General features: G+C 42.8%; 2 protein-coding genes across 2 annotated transcripts in view; one reads left to right on the top strand and one right to left on the bottom strand.

The window, feature by feature from the left end:
- Nucleotides 1–20139, bottom strand: part of C13H7orf50 (chromosome 13 C7orf50 homolog) — a 132231-nt gene extending 112092 nt beyond the window's left edge. Inside the window, exons 1-2 of the mRNA XM_066640905.1 lie at nt 20079–20139; nt 17238–17355 (exon numbers count right to left, since the gene is read on the bottom strand). Of these exons, the coding sequence (XP_066497002.1) occupies nt 17238–17354 (117 nt within the window). The 5' untranslated portion in view covers nt 17355; nt 20079–20139. The remainder of the gene's footprint in view (nt 1–17237; nt 17356–20078) is intronic.
- Nucleotides 828–5774, top strand: GPER1 (G protein-coupled estrogen receptor 1). The gene is made up of 2 exons (XM_066640901.1): nt 828–934; nt 4136–5774. The coding sequence occupies exon 2, from the start codon at nt 4382–4384 to the stop codon at nt 5513–5515; it is 1134 nt and encodes a 377-aa protein (XP_066496998.1). The 5' UTR covers nt 828–934; nt 4136–4381; the 3' UTR covers nt 5516–5774.
- Nucleotides 20140–20873: the final 734 nt, after the last annotated feature.

Genomic DNA, 20873 nt, shown 5'->3' on the forward strand with positions numbered 1-20873 from the left:
ATTATGCGGAACTATGTACGGTACCTTGAGTTAATTATGCCCCGTTTCTTAGTTTTTAAAAATGCACTAAGACACTTGCTTTGCCAGGTCTTTGGTGGGGTATGCGTGTACAACAGTGGCCTGGGAGTGGTTTTTGTTCCGGTGCTGAAGTTTCAACCATTTTTCCGCCTAGCTTATTAATCTGCTTTCATAATTTGTTTTAAACTGTTGTAATTGTTTCTGTGTTTTTATATTTTATTGCTAGCCACCTGATGACTTTTTTTTTACTAAAAGGGAGGACAAAAAATGGAATGAATAAATAGATAAGACTTATGCCCCAGGAAAGTATGCAGCTTCAAGTCTTTCATTCTGCCTTTTGCTGAAGTTTGTTTGTTGGAATAAATTCAGTCCTGATCACAGAACACAAAAATAATTTATAACACATTTTAGATTCTGATTGTACTTACAAACATAAGCAAAGAAACTTTATTATTACGCAGCTAGAGGAGAGGACCACATTTTATTCGCAAAAAAGGAAGAACACAGAGCATGCACGCTCTCTCTCTTAGACTCACACACTCGAAAGAGTAAAAACTCTTTCTGCTGAGCACATGAACTTCAGCTCTGTCCCTTTCACTGAGAAAGCAGGATTTAATGTAGCTGTGCAAGACTTCTCTTTCCACAATCAGCAGAGCAATGCTGGCGGCCACCAGGTGGTGTTTGTGTCGCTGTCAACCGGCTTCCTCAGCAACAGATGAAGTGCAAACCCCCCACCTGCTCCATCAGGGCTTTGGAATACTACTGACACCCTGAACGTCCGACACCGTTAAGTCAGCTTCAGGAAAACGACCTCCATGGAGACCACCACAACGCTTAGCATCAAGCTGAGGATACCTCTGGAGTTGAGTGAAATGTACAAGCAACTTAAAAGGGGATTCAGGACTCGCCAAAGAGGGTAGGAAGATTTTACTCCAGCTATTCATTCATGTGTCAAAGAATCATCCTTGGCTCTAATGTTTCTCTTTTGACTATATTTGTTATAAGAGTGTACAACAAAACTAGCAGTTGTTTGCCTAAACCACTGCTTTCAGCTGAACTTGTGGAAAGGTGCGCACGAGCTCTCTCTCTCTCTCTCTGGGGCATCTGAGCTTTGGTTCTGCATTGGAAGCAGAATCCCAGAAGCAAAACAGAGAGTAAAATGAATGGTGCAACCATCCCAAGGTTCTTGAAATTTGTGTGAGAAAATAATTATTTGTGGATTTTACTAGTAAAGAAAAACAAGGCAGCAGAAAGAGGGTTAATTTTAGCCTTTTAAAAAAAAGAGGACACCATTTTTTTAAGCTAAACATGAAATGGCAGAAACTGAGAATCTATAAAGTTTATTTGTAGGACTTGTGGCAGGGTTGGAATTTGATGCTATAAACAATTTCGGTATTTTAAAGGATGTTTAAACTGCAGCAACAAAAGAAGGTGGTTTGCAGTTTGGACTGAAGTGTACCAGGTAGCAGCTGCCACTTGCCCTGCTTGTGAGTAATCCATTTATCCATTTAATCAATTTATCATTTGAGGAGTGTTTGACTATAAACCACGCTACCAGTGTCTGGATGAAAACCCACTCTGGACTAGTTAGTGCCAATGGATGCCCAGGAGTTAAACACATCCTAAAAGTATGAGAAGAACAACTTAAATCATGCATACCTCTGAAATGGGTTGGTTGCTCACAGATCTTTGTGAATTATCAGCAAGCCATGAGACCAGCACAATTTGAAATGTAATTTTTCCCCCTCATACATTTATATTGGACTATTATTTAATGGATTAGAGAAGTTATTTATAGTACCTTTCAGGAACAAGAATTAAGAAAGCCAAGCTAAAAATATAGCTGAGTTATTCTTAAGCCCCTCTGTTGGCAAAACCCAAACTTAGTCAAGTTTAGTACCATTTTGGAAGAATGCCTTCAATCTTAAAATGTGCTGTTGCAAGCTTCATGGAAATTCAAACAATAATATAGCCTTTATTTGGGTCAAGCTAAATAAATTTTATTTCTTGAAACAAACATGACTAACCCCATGAAACAACTTTATGCATGCCTTCACATAAAGTAGCAGCCTTGTTAGACTTAAACTTTCTTTTCTTAACTTTCCTGCACTGTCTCCAAGAGTGGCTAGACAGATGTTCTTGGGAAACACACAAGCAGGGCAAGTGGGAGACAGCTATCCCTCTGCTACCTGTTTGTAGCATCTGGTACTTAGATACACTATGCTTGGGCATGGAGGCTTTATTTTGAACTTTCATGGCTTATGGCAGTTGAGAGACTTATCCTCTACGGATGCGTGAGTTTGTTTTTTTAATGCACTTATATTTATATCTCTACTTTGCATATTCAAATAAAACCATCAAAGGAGTAAATACACGCGTTTAAATCTGTCTAATCCACAAGTCACATATGTGTTCAGTGAATAAATATTTCCCACTACTTGTACTGAACTGCCATCCATTTAACAGGAAGACCATGAGTTCTAGCACTGTGAAAAGAGGCAAATTTTATTTGCATCTACACTGTTCATAATTTTATAAACTTCTACTGAGTTCTCATCCCTTGCTTCAGACATCCTCTTTCTACATTAAAGTAGCTTAATTCTGTCTTAGTTTCACAGAACACGCACATTAAGGGCATAATCCTATGCAAGTCTACTCAGAAGTAAGTCACACTGTGATCGATAGGGCTTATGCCCAGGAAAATGTGGATAGGATTGCAGACTCAGGGCCCAGTCCTAAAGTGAACAAATGTTCCCTTACCTGAAGGAAGCCTCCACGATTGTCCCCCCACCACAGAATACAGGTCCATTCATCTTGGTATTGTCAGCTCTGACCAGCACCAAATACTGAAACTGGGGTTTCAGACAATCCCACTTGGAGATGCCAGAGACTGAGACATAAAATAATTTCAGAACCCTTAATAATTTTATTAGCACAATCTTAAGCACATCTACTTGGAAATAGGTTCATTGGGACCTATTCTTAGGTAACTGTGTGTAGGATTGCAATCCTAGTTGCCTTATCCAGTACTTGGGGGTAACCAGAACTGTGCATAACATCCTACCACTAACCTAGCTGGGAGAAGGATCAGGCTGGCTGTGTATGAGCAAGAGTTGCATCCCACCTGGATGAAAAATCAGGTGATGGTTACTTAGGCCAACAGAGTTGATCTGTCCCCATAGTTATCTGTGCTTCCACCTATACAGATGTCCTATTTAAAGAATCTTTACTTGTAGCTTATTGCTAAAAGCTTCCACAACATCTGATTCATGATTTTAATGATCTGCTATTTGTCCTGCTCTTTTTTATTTCTTACAATATTGTCAAAATGGCAAATCTTGCAGTAAAGTAGAACTATTAGAAAAGGGGGCTCTTTTAAGATGCTGCTATTCCTTTTTAAATGATTTCCATTACATAATTTATTTCATTGAAAAGCAGTTTGAAACATGTTGTCCTATACAAGCCTTGCTTGTGTAAGAGCATTAAGAAAAAACGAAAAAGTAAAGAGCATAAGGATTCCGTACATTTATTCTGGCTTGTACTGGGTTTGTAGCCAAAGTATGGGTTGTGTTGTTTTTCCCCAGACTAAATAATTATCCATGAAAACAAAGAGCATGATACAGCAGAAAGTTGATCTCTGTCCCCTGTCCATCCCCCCACCCAGGAGCTGGCCTTATTCCGGATTTTTATTGTTCTTTCTCATCAACAATGTCAAGGGAATATTTTGCACACTGCCACCGAATAGTCCCCATAAAATCACTCAAAAAAGTTCAGAGGGAAAGTCATGTTAATCTCACGCAGCCAAAAGAAGCCTTGTGGCACTTTACAGCATCACAAGATACTTCACCTCTATTCATTTACACCAGGGATGGGCAAATTTTTAACTTTAGGGATCCTGAACCTGATTTACACTAATGCGGGGCTATCATGCAATTAGGAGTATTTTTCAACAACAACAATTTAAAAAAGCAGTTCACATAACAAGATAATTTGTGCTTCAACTACTGGAATGCACAAATATAATGGGTTTACATAAACAGATGTCAAGCCCATTCACGTTCCTAAATGCTGGACATGTCCAATCTTTCATGATTAATGGCTTTCTTCTTAACTGCAGGTCCAACAACACTCCTTACTTGCTAAACTGAAGACAACAGACCTATGACAACTCTGCATCTTTCAACCTGCAAGCAAGTCTGCAGAGATAAAAATGTATATACCTGGAAGCCCAGCTCCTGTATTATAGGACGCATGAATCCTTGCTTGCTTCCCACACTGAGGACTAGCATGCTTTTCCTATAACACCTTGGAAATTCTGCAAGCTCTGATCTTCATTGACTTTCTGCCTTTCCAGATTACAGACATGACCTCTGCAGAGTTCTTTGGCTCAATCAACAATTTAAGCTCTTTGGCACTGCAGTCCAAGATGATGTACCTAGCGGAGAACCATACCATGGAAAGTTACACAGGGTCCACATCACCGGTGCTGTTCAACAGCACACATTTTGATCCGAACGAAAGCCAATCTCTCAGTCTCGCAGAACACCAGCAGTACGTCATTAGTCTTTTCTTATCATGCCTTTACACAATAATCCTTTTTCCTATTGGCTTTGTGGGAAACATTCTCATTTTGGTGGTCAATATCAGCTTTCGAGAAAAGATGACCATTCCAGACTTGTACTTCATCAACCTCGCTGTGGCAGACCTCATTTTAGTGGCCGACTCCCTCATTGAGGTGTTCAATCTTGACGACAAGTACTATGACATCACCATCATTTGTACATTCATGTCTTTGTTCTTCCAAATCAACATGTACAGCAGCATCTTCTTCCTCACCTGGATGAGCTTCGATAGATACATAGCGCTGGGGAAAGTCATGAGGTCCAGCTTCCTCCGCACCAAGGAACATGCCAGGTTAAGCTGCGGTCTCATATGGCTGGCATCCATCTCTGCAACCCTGGTGCCCTTCACAGTGGTGCATTTGCAACACACAGGAGAGACTTACTTTTGCTTTGCAGATGTCAAGGAAATTCAGTGGCTGGAAATAACCTTGGGCTTCATCATCCCTTTCGCCATCATTGGCCTGTGCTACTCGTTAATCGTTCGAGTCCTCGTAAGAGCTCACAAGCACCAGAGTTTGCGACTACGCCGCCAGAAAGCCCTGCGCATGATTTTTGTTGTAGTTCTCGTCTTCTTCATCTGCTGGTTGCCTGAAAACGTCTTCATAAGCGTGCAGCTTCTTCAAAAGACAGAGCGAGACTCGTCGAAAAGCCAGTCTTTTAGGCACAACTACCCCTTAACAGGACACATTGTGAACCTGGCAGCCTTCTCCAACAGCTGCCTGAATCCCCTTATCTACAGTTTCCTCGGTGAAACTTTCAGAGACAAACTGAGACTGTATATTGAACAGAAAACCAAACTGTCGGTCGTAAACCGCTTTTGGCAGGCTACCCTGACATCAGTGATTCCTGATAGCAATGAGCAATCAGAAGTTTAATGTAGCCTGCATCACAGGTACTATTATGGAACTCAATCACAATGCTTTTACTAACAGAAAAATATATGCACAAATATTTGTATTCTATTTTTATGACAATATGTAAAAGATGCATTATTTAGATCTGCATCTAATTATAGACAGAACTAATACAGTCTCAAGGAGGATCTGTTGCATTTGTATATTTGCGAAAGATAAGACTGTAATAAATGGCATGTGGAAGAACCAAACTATAATCCAATTAACAAATATTGTTATTTTGCTGGTGCCCTGAATGCAATAATAAAACTACAATAAGAAGGAGAAAATTCAATAGAACACATTGATATGGATTTGTGGAGAAGTCATTGATTTCCCATCCAAGCATATCAGCTCACAAACTTGCTTCAGAAAAGAACTGCAGCAAATCCACACATGGTACTATATATAGATGCATTATGTTGAACACGCTGAATTAAGAAAAATTGAAAATCAATCCAGAATCACAATGGAGAGAAATGTAATTTGTTCTTTCTTTTTAAACTATAAAGAGTCATCAGATTTTTAAAATTATTTCTAAATCCCCAGACTTCCCAAGAATCCAGTTAATTTTTCCTCCCAGAACCTTTCAACAGAGGGCCTGTTCAGAAGCTCTACCATCTGAAACTCCACACATACCGAAGCCAGGACTGGGCTCACTCGCCTCGTTTCCATGTACAGAACAGAATTCATATTAATTTATTATTATTAATTATTATTAACAGTATTTATATACCGCTTTTCAACAGAAAGTTCACAAAGCAGTTTACAAAGAAAATCAAACAAACAACTAATGGTTCACTACTATTTACTGTCCTCTTCTTTCTCTGTATTAGATATATATATCTACCTTTCCTTTAAGGAGCTGTGGCAGTATACATAGTTCTACTCCATCCCTGACTTTAATCCTCTGAACAACCCTACCTACAAGATTGGCTAGGCTGAGAGATACAAGGCCATCTATAATATTATCCTATGCATGGTTATTCAGAAGTAAGTCCTTCTAGGATAAACAGAGCTTACTCCTAGGAAAGATAATATCATTTAATCAAGATTATAAACTGATGGGCCAATATTATTCCTGTTTGAGCATGAACAGCCATTTGTAAGACCAACTTACATACTACTATATCACTAAAATACTTCCTACTATGAACAATAATAAAACTTGTTCTTTCAAACGACTCCCCCTTTGACCACATACTGAAAATTTTTAAAGTTTGAGGGAAGAATGGACCTTGGCTGACCCTCGTGTAAAAACCAGGCTTCCTCCTTTGGGTTTAGACCCCTACACTTCAACCTCTTCGTGCATGTCAATAACAGGCTCTGAGGTCCTGACAGCCTTAAGGAGTACGTACTTGAGGGAAAAACTGTGCAGGGTACAGTGGGGTGGGAGATCATTCCCCATACAGACTTAGCACAGTCTAGACCCCCATAAAACAATATCAGAACCTCTCAGGGGCACACTGATGTATGCTGGAGAATGTTTCTGAAGGGGAACTGTATGACCGACTCACCATAGTGTAGATGACAAGCAAGACACAGAATGCAACTCTAGTCACGTTTCAGAGTTTCTGCTGCTTGGGTATTAGCTCTAGACTGGGCTGTAGACCTTCCAAAGTTGTGTTGCCTGGTAGTTGGCTGCTGATCTCCTGAAAGATCACAACTGGTCTACCCATCACAGAATGGGAAGATTTAGATCTTGACTGGGGCCAGGACCCAGAGCTGGAAGGGAACTAAGAGTCTTGCTACAGAATTCCAAGAATGTGTTTAATTTGTTTTTTTAATGTAAGTATATATAAAGCTTTGTGCAGACCCAAGAATGATCTGGGAAAAACAGATCCTGCAGTTTTCCTTGAGCTAAGCAGGTGCAGACCTAATCTGGATGGATGCCCCAAGCAAAGACAAGATGGATATACAAACAAACACACATCATGCTATAGACAAACATTAAATCTTAAGGGCTTAAACCCTGATGAGAATCTTCTGTGCATGTATAATTTCATAAGTACTTGATGCTTGAATTAAAGGCCCTTGGTTATTCTACAATTTTGTCAATAGGCATTTATTCTAAACTATATAACGTATGTGCATCGTGTCATATGGGACTGATTAGCTGCCCTTCGGCATAAAACTTCTAGGATGGCACGTCAGCAGCGTAGCAGGGCTGGCAGGTTGGCAGGGCTGGTTATATGATGACACTGGCACATCACCCCCACGTCATCACATCACCCCCGTGTCACACATCAAACCACCCTCTCCGTAATGGCTCCAATTTGCAGCCAAATGGAATCAGGGCAGGCAGGAGCGCGTCTTCCACAGACTTGCCGGATGACCTCAGGCAAGCCACCTACGATCTCAACCACAACACCTCTATCCGCAATACGGGAACCACGACACTGACCTACCCTGCAGGGTTGCTGAAAAGACAACTTTGTGTGAAGCATCTGAACTCTCTAAAGTGCTATATACAAGCTAAGGACTGATACAGAATAAACAAGTATGAAGGAACTGCCTGAGTTTTTGTGGGAAAGTCAGCCACATCTGTTTGGTTCCTGAAGAAAAAAAAACACCTTCAGTCTGGCACCTTTCCAACAGAGCAAGGAGCGAATGTTAAAACAACAGCATGCTCTCTTCTCCCACCCACAGCTATCTGACGGAGCAGGGCTGTTTGTGGAACACTTGGGAGTGGTCAGAACACAGCGTGTTGGTCACATGGTGTGTTGGTCACTGGAGGATAACAAGAATACAATCATTTTTACAATGCTTAGATAAGTTTCTACAATCCCATTTAAAGAATAAATACATTCCCATGAGGGCAGCAGTGGCGGCGGTTACCAGCAAGGTATCGCAGGCTTATGAAGGAGGCAGCCAGGCTAGATGGGGGGGGAGCACACCATGAGAAAGGCTCTCTGCAAGGCAAGATCCCTGAAGTTGCAAAGAATCTGGTATGTGGGATGTCATTCAAAGTCAGCCGTTTGGCGGTCAGTCAAGGAACAAAACAAGCAGGCACTGACATTTGATGCTGCTTGAAAGCAAGGCCTGCAGAAGTGGGATGCGTCTGAAATGTATGTCAAGAGAGCAGCTTAATGAAACTGCGAGGTGTCGGGTAATTATCCCGGAGGACAACCAAAAAGAAGCGCAAGGGTCTGACTTAAAAGTAAAACGGGGGGGGGGGCATTTTTCTCCCTGTAATGCAAAAACAGCAGCACAGAGCACTGCTCGTGGAGTCACTAGGCAGCCAACAATCAACACGGGAGGGGGGATGTTCTGTATAGCATCTCAGACGGCCTCTTGGTGAGTTAAAAAGACTGGAGTCAAAGCAGTGGAAACTGCTGGACTCCACCAACTGGGATAAGTCAACAAGGCATGGAGCAGAGGATAACAAGAACACAACAGTTTTACAATGAAACTGACACGCTTTGCACCGCATCCACTAAACCAGCCATTTTCAACCACTGTGCCGTGACACATTGGTGTGCTGCGAATGGTCCCCAGGTGTGCTGTAGGAATGTGGGAGAGGGTCATTTATTAGTAGGGCCATTGGGGGATGTGAGCCCCCCATTGGCAGCACAGTGTGCCTTGACAACTGTCAAAAAATTGGTGGTGTGCCTTGAAAATTCTAGTGCCTTGCCAGTGTCCTGTGAGATGAAAAAGGTTGAAAATCTCTGCACTGAACAGTTTTATCTTTGCAAGTTCTTAACAGTTTGCAACTTCCATGGCAAAAGACATCAAGGATATTGCCTGCTACAAATGGTGCTACCAACACAGGATAACATTTAACTTTATTGAGGATCCTTTTTCAGTTAAGAAGTGTTTTTAATTGACTAAATCTAACCCAGCCCAAGGCCTTATGCCAGTGTTCTTCAGCCTTCAGGTCAGGACTACAATGAGTTCAGGAAGCCTCAGTTGTGGGGCTGCAGCAACTTACAGGAATGAAAAAGGTTGAAGACTTCTGGACTGGAGCACTGCCAGATAAAAGGGGAGGCATCTGGTAAGACTGTGTCCCAATATTTATATATTGGGGTCATGGCACGAGAAAGGTTGAAGCTTTCTCAACCCTATACAATGCAGCTGTGTAGATTCTCTATGATTTGACAACCATGCTCTTGCTACATTCTGTAGCTCCCACATTTACAGAGTTTTCCTGAACAAAAAGCACTACACTCAGGGAGAGGCTGTCCTTGTGGCTAGGGATTCTGGACAAGTAAGACAAGCAAGGATTCTGGACATCTTGATCACACACTCCCAGATGTTGTCAAACCATGGAGATTCTCCACAGTTTCATAGTGTACAAACAGGATTCTGATTTCATATGTAAAAAGGGCATAGGGCTGGAACCTAAGTGGACCATTTTCACCAATTCAATTATCATTTATGGCCTCAGACATTTTTTAACAAAATATTGGCCTTAAGATTAAAGGCCATATACAACTTCATGAGTGAGTCCAGCTATCCCAGTACTTTTCACTACCTGGTATTTGTAAGCTAGCAATGTCAAGGATGAACCTTCTGTAGGCAAAAAACTGAATTATATTCCTTCCCCATCATAATAACATAAGAACAGCCCCACTGGATCAGGCCATAGGCCCATCTAGTCCAGCTTCCTGTATCTCACAGCAGCCCACCAAATGCCCCAGGGAGCACACCAGATAACAAGAGACCTCATCCTGGTGCCCTCCCTTGCATCTGGCCTTCTGACATAGCCCATTTCTAAAATCAGGAGGTTGCGCATACACATCATGGCTTGTAACCCGGAATGGATTTTTCCTCCAGAAACTTGTCCAATTTCTTTTAAAGGCATCCAGGCCAGATGCCGTCACCACATCCTGTGGCAAGGAGTTCCACAGACCAACCCACACGCCAAGTAAAGAAATAACATGCCGAGTAAAGAAATAAATTACAGCCCATCAAATTACAGTTAAAGTGACTACATACATATTCCCATTTGAGCACTAAGAATAAGGCTTAGGAGTCAACATGCATTCATATATGAGTTATTTATCTTACACTCTGATGAAATCTCCCCTTTCTTTGCCAAGGGACTTGGCAACGCCAGTGGCTAAGAATAAACAAGAGTGTGCTGAACCAGCTATCCTGACTGGCAACAGAGGAAAGCTGCCAAATCTACCTCGGGGATGCCAGCTTCATCTTATTATTGCCTCTTGGAATCTGCTTTGGCTTCGTGTAACAAGATGTTCTGCTGAATTTTATAGGGATATTAAGGGCTGACCATATGAATTTCAGCTTTGGAGTGTCAACAAGGCCACTGAATTCCTGTTTAATACACCATTCTGCAAATTATTAAAATATTGTTTAGCCACTGTCGCTTTTGTTCTGGATGCTGTTTTATTCCACAAATGTATTTCATTGAAACTGCAATAAGGTATTCGATTTTCCTCATACAGATCCCTCTAAGATTCCTAATGCACTCAAAAAGTAGGTTCTTATAAAATCAATGGGGACACACAGATACATTTGAAAGCAACCCTGGAAAAAGTGTTACATATCCACATATATGACACAGAAAAATCCATTCAAGACAAATAGGAATCTATGTGGAACTTTCCATTGTGGTGGAAATACAGTAGGGTCCTCCACTAGATACACCTGTTCTGCTATTTAGATCTATTTGTCCCGTTTATAATGAAACTATTTTGGATGCACATAAAACCAGTCTTTTGATGCCTTACACTCCTTAACTGTGTGTAGGCAATTCAGAGAGATAACTAACCTGCTAACTGACAGCTCCCCTTCACCTTGAGTTCCTTCAGCATCCTAACTGGATGCAAGTATAGCAAGCCCTCACTTAAAATTGTTGACAGGTTCTTGGAACCTGCTACCTGGAATCTGTTTACTTTAAGTGAAACAACTTATAACAAAATCAAATTTACCCGTAGGTAAATGCTCTCTCAAGTAGAGAACTCACTGAGCGCTTTCCTTTTCTGCCACAAAGCATTGCTGCATCCTAGAATGCCTTGTGGCTACCAACAATACATTCTGGGGCACAACAAGGCCAAGGAAGTGGGTTATGGGTCCAGTGCAACCTAGAAGTGGCTTCTAGTAACCTTACAATGTGCAGACTTGGAGAATACTGAGGTCAGAAGATTGAGAACTGCTGACCAACTTTAAAGCAAAACAATGTTGGATGATACAACTTTAAGTGACGACTTGCTATAATGTAACACAGTGCTTCATGCATGGCATTCCGCAGTAAAGCTGGCTGGCTCGTTGAAGCTCCTCTCTGTCCTCACAGGCATGGGCTATGAGAAGCCTCCGCCCTAAGATGAAGTGTCAGGACTTCCTGTATGAAGTCACTGTGACACACGATGCTCCAATTTACCTGCGTCACAGGGAGTGAGAAATTATTCATTCCCCACCACATCATTTATTTTCCTACATAAGACAGACCCCGAGTTTCTCCTTGGTCTGATTTTGGGCGTGCCTATCAAAATTAACTGCAATTTCCTCCTCCTTTGTCTTTTTATGTTTCCAGGTGCTTTTGGTTCCAATGGAGTACAACGGGCCTTCTAGCTTCCTGGCACCCAGAAGCAGGAATCTTGATTCTGGAATGAACTTTTGACTGCTAAGATCTGCAAAGATAAGCTTGCTGCCCCCTTCCCATTACTACCAGAAAAAAAGAACAAACTAAAAAGGAGCAGAACTGAAGTAACCATACTGTTATTTTCATGCTAACCTCCTCTCTTGTAAACTAAACTTTTGGTTAAATGTCAGGTGCTTTGCTCTTGGGCATTGAAAAGGTTTCACCCACCTTCCTATAAAAAACCTGGCAGACTGCTAATTCAATCTGTAAAATGAGCACTATGATTACTGAGATCCACAGAACCTGGCAAGAAACAGGTACAGCCCTGCAAGGTTTTCTTCCCAGCTGATTCACAGGCATCCAGAATAGCCTGTATATCAATATTCTCAGGGCAATTGTGAAAATCACTGGTGGTGTCTGTGAAAACTTTAGCCGACACAACAAATTTTGACTTTGCTGGGTTGTCCAGAGTAAATGTACCCACCAGTGCTAGCGCTGAGCAATTTTTCATACCTCTGTGAGGTTCTAATTCAGAAGCCAGCAGCATTGCCTCTCTCTCTCACTTGCACTCTCAAAGCCAACAACAAAAAGGGCAAAGAAACAGCTCCATCCTAATTATCTATTGCAATGTCTCATTGCAGTAACGCAAATTGGTGTGATCTCAAGAGTGCTGATTCACTTCGATATATCTCTAGCCTGCTGCTTCTCCAGTGTGCACATCTGCTGAGCACAATACTTCTGCAGCACAGGGGAATATACCTGTGCAGGCACACAGGTGGCCAAGGGTCTATAATTCCAAAAAACCTCACCCTGTTTTATATAGGTAAATAAATATATAGATAAATAAGTACCTATACCTATAGGTATACCTATAAATGCTTATTTATAAATAAATCAATGATGCATTTAATGCTGCCTGAGTTGATCTGCAACAGGCTGGTGCATGGCTGGTAGGTTAGGACAGACAAAAGAAAATATTTCTTTACTCAGTGTGTGGTCGGTCTGTGGAACTCCTTGCCACAGGATGTGGTGCTGGCGTCTAGCCTAGACGCCTTTAAAAGGGGATTGGACAAGTTTCTGGAGGAAAAATCCATTATGGGGTACAAGTCATGATGTGTATGCGCAACCTCCTGATTTTAGAAATGGGTTATGTCAGAATGCCAGATGCAAGGGAGGGCACCAGGATGAGGTCTCTTGTTATCTGGTGTGCTCCCTGGGGCATTTGGTGGGCCGCTGTGAGATACAGGAAGCTGGACTAGATGGGCCTATGGCCTGATCCAGTGGGGCTGTTCTTATGTTCTTATGGTACTACCTTACAGCAGAGGTACAGAGCCAATAGTCTTCTCTTACATTCTAGTACTACAGTTTGAGAAGGGAAAGCATGCATGTCAACTGCAGCTATAGAATCTTCCCAACGTACTTCCTAATCCTTAATGTTTCACATGAAAATAACGTCTTTTTCACATCAACTTTTTATGGTGACACCAAAGATTTTTTCACATGTACACCTGAAAATATGATGTGTGACTATAACAGGCACAGATAGCATGTATACACACCAACTAAGGAACCCAGACATCCTGGGGTTCTGTAAGGTGCCAGTGGGTTAAAACTGAGGCATATCTGGTGCTTCCTTTAAACAAAATTCACTTCAGATAGGAAGAAGAATATTTAAGGAATCTTTTCTTAAAAATTCAGAGTGGTAATCCAGCTAACTGGTTTCTAGGGATTTTGAAAATATGTGCGATGTCATGTTTAACAAAGTGGCATCAAGAAATGAAAGGGAATCTGCATTTCTTTTTCTACCCCCTCCCCATGTTGAACTTAGCCTGAACAGTGAAACCAAAAACTACAGCACAACATTTATATAGAAGATGTAGCATCCTGTTGGTTAATGCCCAATGTAGAATTCTTAACCTTTCGAAGCCCTGCTAAATAGTACACAAAATATTGTGTTTATACCAAAAACAGTTGGAGATGCAAGCATTTTGCCTGGGAAAACCATTTTCAAAGTGGGAACTGTTTTCCCAGCTGTGAATATGCTTTCCTGGGAAATTTGTTCAGGCTATTACAAAAATATTCAAAGGAATGCAAAATTATTCAGTCTTATCTATGCATACAAATATTTCAGATGAATTTTTTGTGCACATTCTTGAATTTGCTGTCAGTGCAGAAGGCTGTCTTCATAACAAGGCAAAGCAACAGCAGATTAGGGCACTTGCCTATTACTGGAGCAAATTAGCCCGGCTTCCCAAGGGCTATGACTACTTAAGTCTTGATCATAAGAAGCAGGTTTCCTCATAGAGCAGGCACATGGCTCCAGACTGGAGCCTTCAGGTATTTATACCTTCCGCCACAAACAACAGAAGCATCTGTGTTTCACAACAGGGAAATTGACAATGCAGTAGGTTTTCATCAGCAGGACTATGACTACCAGGTTGCAACCTGTAAATTTGCTCTGCCCCAACAAAGCAGCTGTAGCCTCTCCAACCTGCTGTTTTTCCAGTCCTCTTGTCCAATAGTAGTTTCAGCTTTTGGGGGCCCTGGTGCAAAAGCGCCAGGCGGTGTAGGTCCTGCAGTAGTGCACCCATCTGAAGCAGCTGCAGCCTCTCCATTGAGACAGGCAACAAACCTGTTTGCTTGCTGCATGTGAAAGAGCGCCTCACTTGCACAACAGGCAAACCACACCTAGTCTGTGCCTCATCTTTGGAGTTTGAGGAAAAGGTCTGCACAGTCCAAATGTCAGGACTCATGGGAGGATGGCTGAGGCTCTCCTGAGGACAGTGGCATGCTTGCCCTAGTGAGCAAAGATGTGGAGGCAGCCCATGATATCTTAAGAGCATGGACCAAATTTATTTGTCAGCAATTGTATATGAAAATTATTGCAATAACAAGCTGGCAACCTTCAGTCTCGAGAGACTCTGGTATCGCACTCTGAATGGTGGTTCTGGCACAGTGTCTAGTGTGGCTAATAAGGCCGAATCAGGAGTGACAATCCCTTCCACACTGGGAGCAAGTTGAGCAGTGGCTGAGAATGATTTCACCAACAGGAAATCTCACAGTAGTTTGAAGAGACACTTTGCCAACAGTCTGAGGCAAAGAAGGAAGGCCCATAGCCAAGGAGACAGACCAGGGACAGACTGCACTTGCTCCCAGTGTGGAAGGGATTGTCATTCCCGGATTGGCCTTTTCAGCCACACTAGACGCTGTGCCAGAACCACCTTTCAGAGCGCGATACCATAGCCTTTCGAGACTGAAGGATGCCAATACTATACTACTGTATGACTCTAGAACATGGGGTCTCTTTAATACACATCACCTGGCCTACTCCATGACTTTGTAACTTCCTAGAATCTTCATTCATGTTGCAGGAGAATCAGTCTATACTCTTGAATATAAGGAAGGTTGATAAGCAATTGCTTCAACAGTCCTCAGCAAACTGGGTTGAGGAAAGAGTGAAAGCAAAGCAATCTTGATCTAATGATACCACGAAGAAAGGCAGAGGACAGCAGCAGGCCTATGGATGACACCAACAAAAAAGCAAATCTACTTTCATAAAAAATATGATAGGTCCAAGGGAGCAACTTCAATCAAGCAACACAATTTTTGGCTACCTAATACAAAAAGATTGGTGCCGACTGTAACTGTAAACCCACAACCTTCCTCATGAAGCATCACAACACTTAAGAGCCTTTCGTTATGTTGAAAAGAGAGAGACAACCGACATTCCTCTAGGATGGTAAACAGATTTTGAAGAAATGCCCAACCAGCCATAACCTGGCCGGACATCACAGACAGGCAGATGTTAGCCATGCTTATCACCTGCTAAGGTTTGCTTTTAACCAGAATTTGAAACCGTAGTTTGAAGACACGTAGCAAACTCTGTTTAACTGTGAGATATGTCAGTACTGATGCAACATTTAACCCTGTTTAAGGCTGCCCTAGGCAAAAAAGGAGAATTAATGCCTGAGAGGGAAGAAAACACTCCATCTCATAGCCCACACCTTATCGGGTAAGCATTGTTAAGAGATCGGGACCATTATGTTTGCATCAGCTCTAGGTGGGTCTGAAGACCATTCATACAAACATGTAGCATGTTAATTAGGTTGTGTGTTGCTCTTCAATACAAAAGGGAGGAAATGAATAGATGAAAAATCAATAAAGGAGGATTGTTCCAAAAGGTCAATATGTTTTGAAGAAAAACGTACTAGTTTTACGCTGAAAGATTTTCTGTTGGAAGACATTTCATTATAAGGATGGTCAACACAGTACCCATCTCCACCTCTTATGAAACATTTTTGCCTGCTTCCACGCAGCTTTGCACCAAAATCAATTAGAAATTTGCATTTTACACTTTGGAGATGAGAAAGGTGCTGCTATGTAAATCACAGTTCAATGCGGCAACTTAATGAATCGGTGAAACATCTTCCCTGATCAGAAGTGACCTGTGTAACCAAATCATCTACCAGTTTTAAAATTAAACAATAATGTTGGCTTTTCCTCAATCAGATAAAAACATTATTCAAAGAAACAGGAATAAAACCTTGTCTCCTTAAAGTCTGAGAGCCAAGAACTGCATTTATAAAACCACCAGCAACCCTTCCCTCATCATCCACTCCAGTTATAATACGCAGGGAGTTCTCAAATTGTACAGGTTGCCACTAAACAACATGTGAATTTGTAGTTAAAACAATAAAAAAAAAACCCACAATGAACTCTTTGCCCTGTGAGCTCAGCAAAGGCCATGGCTAATCCCTACAGGGCTGGGAAGTAGGGGGCACAGGAAGAATTTCCTCTCTTCGCAGCAGGAAAATTGGGACTCATCCCTCAGGTCTTGCTAACAAGGGCCAAATTGTGGGACTAAGGAAAGCAGCTTCTTGTATTGCATCTGTCCAACAAAGAAACCAACATCTTCTAGGAAGGCAGATGCTCACTGTAACACTGGTAGCTTGGGGGTTCTTCCCTCCACAGGGGGCAGCCACCTCTCTTAGTCCCTATCATCATCCTACCTTCACCTTCCTCACAGCAGAAAAGGACTCTTTTCAGAGATAAAAGGACACCTGGCACAGCACTCACCCCTTTAAGGCCTTCAACACCACCAATGTTTTGAAATGGCACAAGGACTCCTCCGATACAGCAAACGTATCACCCCTCACTCACCTTCTGCTTCTTCGGCTCCGGCTCCTGCACCTCTTCCTCCTTTTCTGACAGCAGATGCTTCAGCTTTTGCTTTTTCTTCTCCACCTTTGTGCCAGCTGCCTTCCTCTTGTTTCCCATCCTAGAATCAACAATCAGAAGATTTGCTGTTATCAGTGTTAAAGACCCAATGCTGTTCTTGCACACGGGATGTGCGACCAACAATGCTTTCCTTTTTCTGAAAGTTGAATGAGTCCTACACAAACATGTATGTTCCCAAGCCTCCTGTCCTGTGAGGGAGAGGCCTTCACACCTTCGGCCTTCATGAAACTGTGCTACATTGGCCCACCTGCTGAGGAAATGCCAACTGTGCCATGGAACCCATTTGGGTTAAGGGGCATTCAGGTCATGTTAGGCCTCCATGCTGCCCAGCATCAGGTGAATATACTAGAGTAGACCTTGGTAGTGATGGACAAGCTGCCTTTCCAGGAATTTTGTTTTTCAACTGTCTTTTCACTGAGGTGCACTGATAAGCTTCCAAAAACCATCAGGGCACAAAAGATTGCAATAAGCAAATAAATCTACTACTTGTTGCTCTGACCATGTTTGAATTTATCTAGAATTCTACCACATTGCTCTGTGTAACGTATAGGTTGGGTCACACATACTGAATATTCAAGACTGAGGCCTTGGCACAACAGCAGTTGAGGCCTATAATCTATAAGTTCTCTCTCCTAATATTGTTAGATTATATGGTTTGTTGAAAGGAATTATATATCCAAGCGAACAATGTTGCATGTTATGATTGTCAGAATCAAAATGTTTTGTTCTGGTGTTTTTGTTGCGATTGAATCACTGGTTGTAATCAAAAGCAGGTGTGGGGTTGCTTCTGGATCATATAGGAAGTGTTTCTGATTTAATATGCAGGTCAGTGTTGTCTACGTACAGGTTTCGGTTGTGCTTTCCAGTGTGCTATCTTACCTCTTCCTGGAAATGCATTCAAAGAGAAGATGTCTTGTCCAGCACCTTATTTATTTATGGTATTTATACCCCACCATTCTCCCCAAGGTGGCTTACAAGGGCACCTTATATAAGCCTGCTCTGCTGCTAGTTCATGTTGGACAAATCACAACAAAAACATTACAGGTCTCTCTTGTGATGAAGCTGAGTAACAAGCTGCAGGGAACGTGAATCCCCAGCTCCCTAGCCAAACTCTCCTGGAGGACATTTGTGTGACCCAATCCACACATTACACAGAATGATGTAGTACAATTCTAGACTGTTTCACTGCAGATGAATATTTTTTAAATCTTCCCTTATGCAAAAATTATCCTGCATGTAGTAAATCAGGAAGAGAGTTGAGCTAAACTTTTCCTGCTATGTGCTCATTTACAACATACGGCTAGGGGTTCATTTTGCACAAGGAAGCATTCGAAAACATGATCCCCACCACCGCAGTCTCAAGTGGAATGGTCCGAAATTTTACCACTGCATAATGATTACTACAAATATTTGTAGGTTGGATCAGTGTGTCGATTTAGTTCTCTTCCTTGTGCTCTACTCTGCTGAGAGTTCATCCAACATCCTTCAGATGGCTACCTTGGCTCAAGGGGTCTGTGTGTTACTCAGGGAGGCGGAAGCTAAAACATCTGACTTGAAAAGCTTTTAAGGGATCTCTGTTTTGTCATTCACTTATTTGTTTACCTTAAGACAGATTTCATGTTTGACAGCATCCTTCCGGGATCAGAGCGTGCTGGTCAGCAGCTCCCTTTCATTGTTTTGCAACTCCATACACAAGCATGCCATTCATACATCAATTATGTACATAAGTGCAGACCAAACAGAACATATGAACGCATATAACTGTGTGTGTATGGAATGTGTGTAGCTGCCACACGAAGAGGCATATGTAAATAAATAAATAAAATAAATAGTATGTCTGGAGTGCGTATGTGTGTGAACGGAGAGACATATTGGGTTAACCCCTGCTAATTGGGTAAGAGGCACTTTTTCAAGTGGGTGCTCCTTTTTTTAGCAGGGGGAGAGTAACTGGCCCACCTCACCCCAGCACTGTCTGTTCTAGTGGCTGTCTGCTGGTGTTCTTTTTGCATCTTTTTAGATTGTGAGCCCTTTTGGGACAGGGAGCCATTTAGTTATTTGATTTTTCTCTGTAAACCGCTTTGTGAACTTTTAGTTGAAAAGCGGTATATAAATACTGTTAATAATAAATACTGTTAATATGTAGCTGTGTGTGTGTGTACGGAGAGACATGCGTAGCTGCTACTCAGAGACATGCGTCCATCTGTGTGTGTGTGGAGTGTATACAAAGGGCTATGTGTAGCTGTGTGTGTATGAAGTGAGTGCAAGTGTTTGTGTATGGAGAACACGTGTAGCTGTGTTTGGAGAAGCATTTGTACCTATGTGTGCATATGGAGACGTGTGTGGAGACAAGTGTAGCTGTGTGTGTGTGTGTGTGTGTGTGTGCGTGTGCCTGTACATGGAGACACACATGTAGCTGCCATGCAGGGGCATGTGTATGCATGTGCATACGGAGAGTGTGTGTTTATATTAAGAGCCATGTGCAGCTGTGCGTGTATGGAATGTGCACGAGGCACAAGTGGAATATGTGGGTGTATGTGTGTATGGAGAGACACGTGTATATGGAGAGACACGAGTAGCTGTGGATGAAGTGAGTGCTTATGGGAGTATCGAGAAACGCGTGTAGCTGCCATGTGGAGAGACACGTGTAGCTGGCTGCATGTGTGTGCATGGAGGGACACGTGTACGTGTGTGTGTAGACGCGTGTAGCCGTGTGTGCGTGGGAGACGCGTGTAGCCGTGTGTGCGTGGGGAGCGCTCCACCCACCTCACCCTCAGCTCCGCCGCCACCGCTCCTCCGCTCGCCTCACGCACGCTTCAATCTGCCCCTCGCTTGACGCCTCAGACCGCCCTCGCGCCCTGATTGGGCGCCTCCCGGCCGCGAGCCAGCTCTTACTGGCCCTCCTTGCCGTCCGTCACCCAGAGGAGCCAATGGGAGGCTTTACGCACGCCCCTTTCCTCCCCTAGCTCTCTGACGGCTTCGGGGCGGGTCCCTGGCTAGCGGACGCCTCGCGACGGCGAACAGCTGAGGGAAGCGAAGGGGGTGGGGCTTCCCAGCCCTCTCTCTATTGGCCGCCCAGCCGGCTCCTTCCCCCTGCCTCGCACTCTGCTCCTGGGCCGCTCACCCCCGCCTTCGCTGGCGCGCTGCAACACCGCAGTGGGGTGCGCAGAATGGAGGCAGGCTCTCGCCTGTGTGTTAATGGGAAATTATCCTCGAGGTCGCAGCACTTTGCACAGGAACAGAGGAGAATGTTGAAAGGAGTTTCAGAGTCCAAGCCATTATAGTCAATAGGGCCTACTCTCCAGTAAATGTGGTTAGGATTGCAGCATGCCCCTCCTTTATTAGCCTTAAACTTAGGCCAGAGGGTAGAGATTGACAGCCCAATCCTATGCATGTCTACTCAGAAGTAAGTCCCATTAGAGTCAATGGGGCTTACTCCCAGGAAAGTATGGATAAGATTGGGCTGTAAGGCTGCAATCCTATCCACACTTATCTGGGAGGAAGCCACCTTGACTATAATGAGGCTTACTTCTGAGTAGACATGCATAGACTTGGGCTCTA

This window comes from Tiliqua scincoides, chromosome 13, assembly GCF_035046505.1.
Source record: "Tiliqua scincoides isolate rTilSci1 chromosome 13, rTilSci1.hap2, whole genome shotgun sequence".
Lineage (NCBI taxonomy): Eukaryota > Metazoa > Chordata > Lepidosauria > Squamata > Scincidae > Tiliqua > Tiliqua scincoides.

Coding starts and splice junctions, on each gene's coding strand:
- GPER1 (XM_066640901.1), top strand. CDS start 4,382: ATGACCTCTGCAGAGTTCTTTGGCTCAATCAACAATTTAAGCTCTTTG.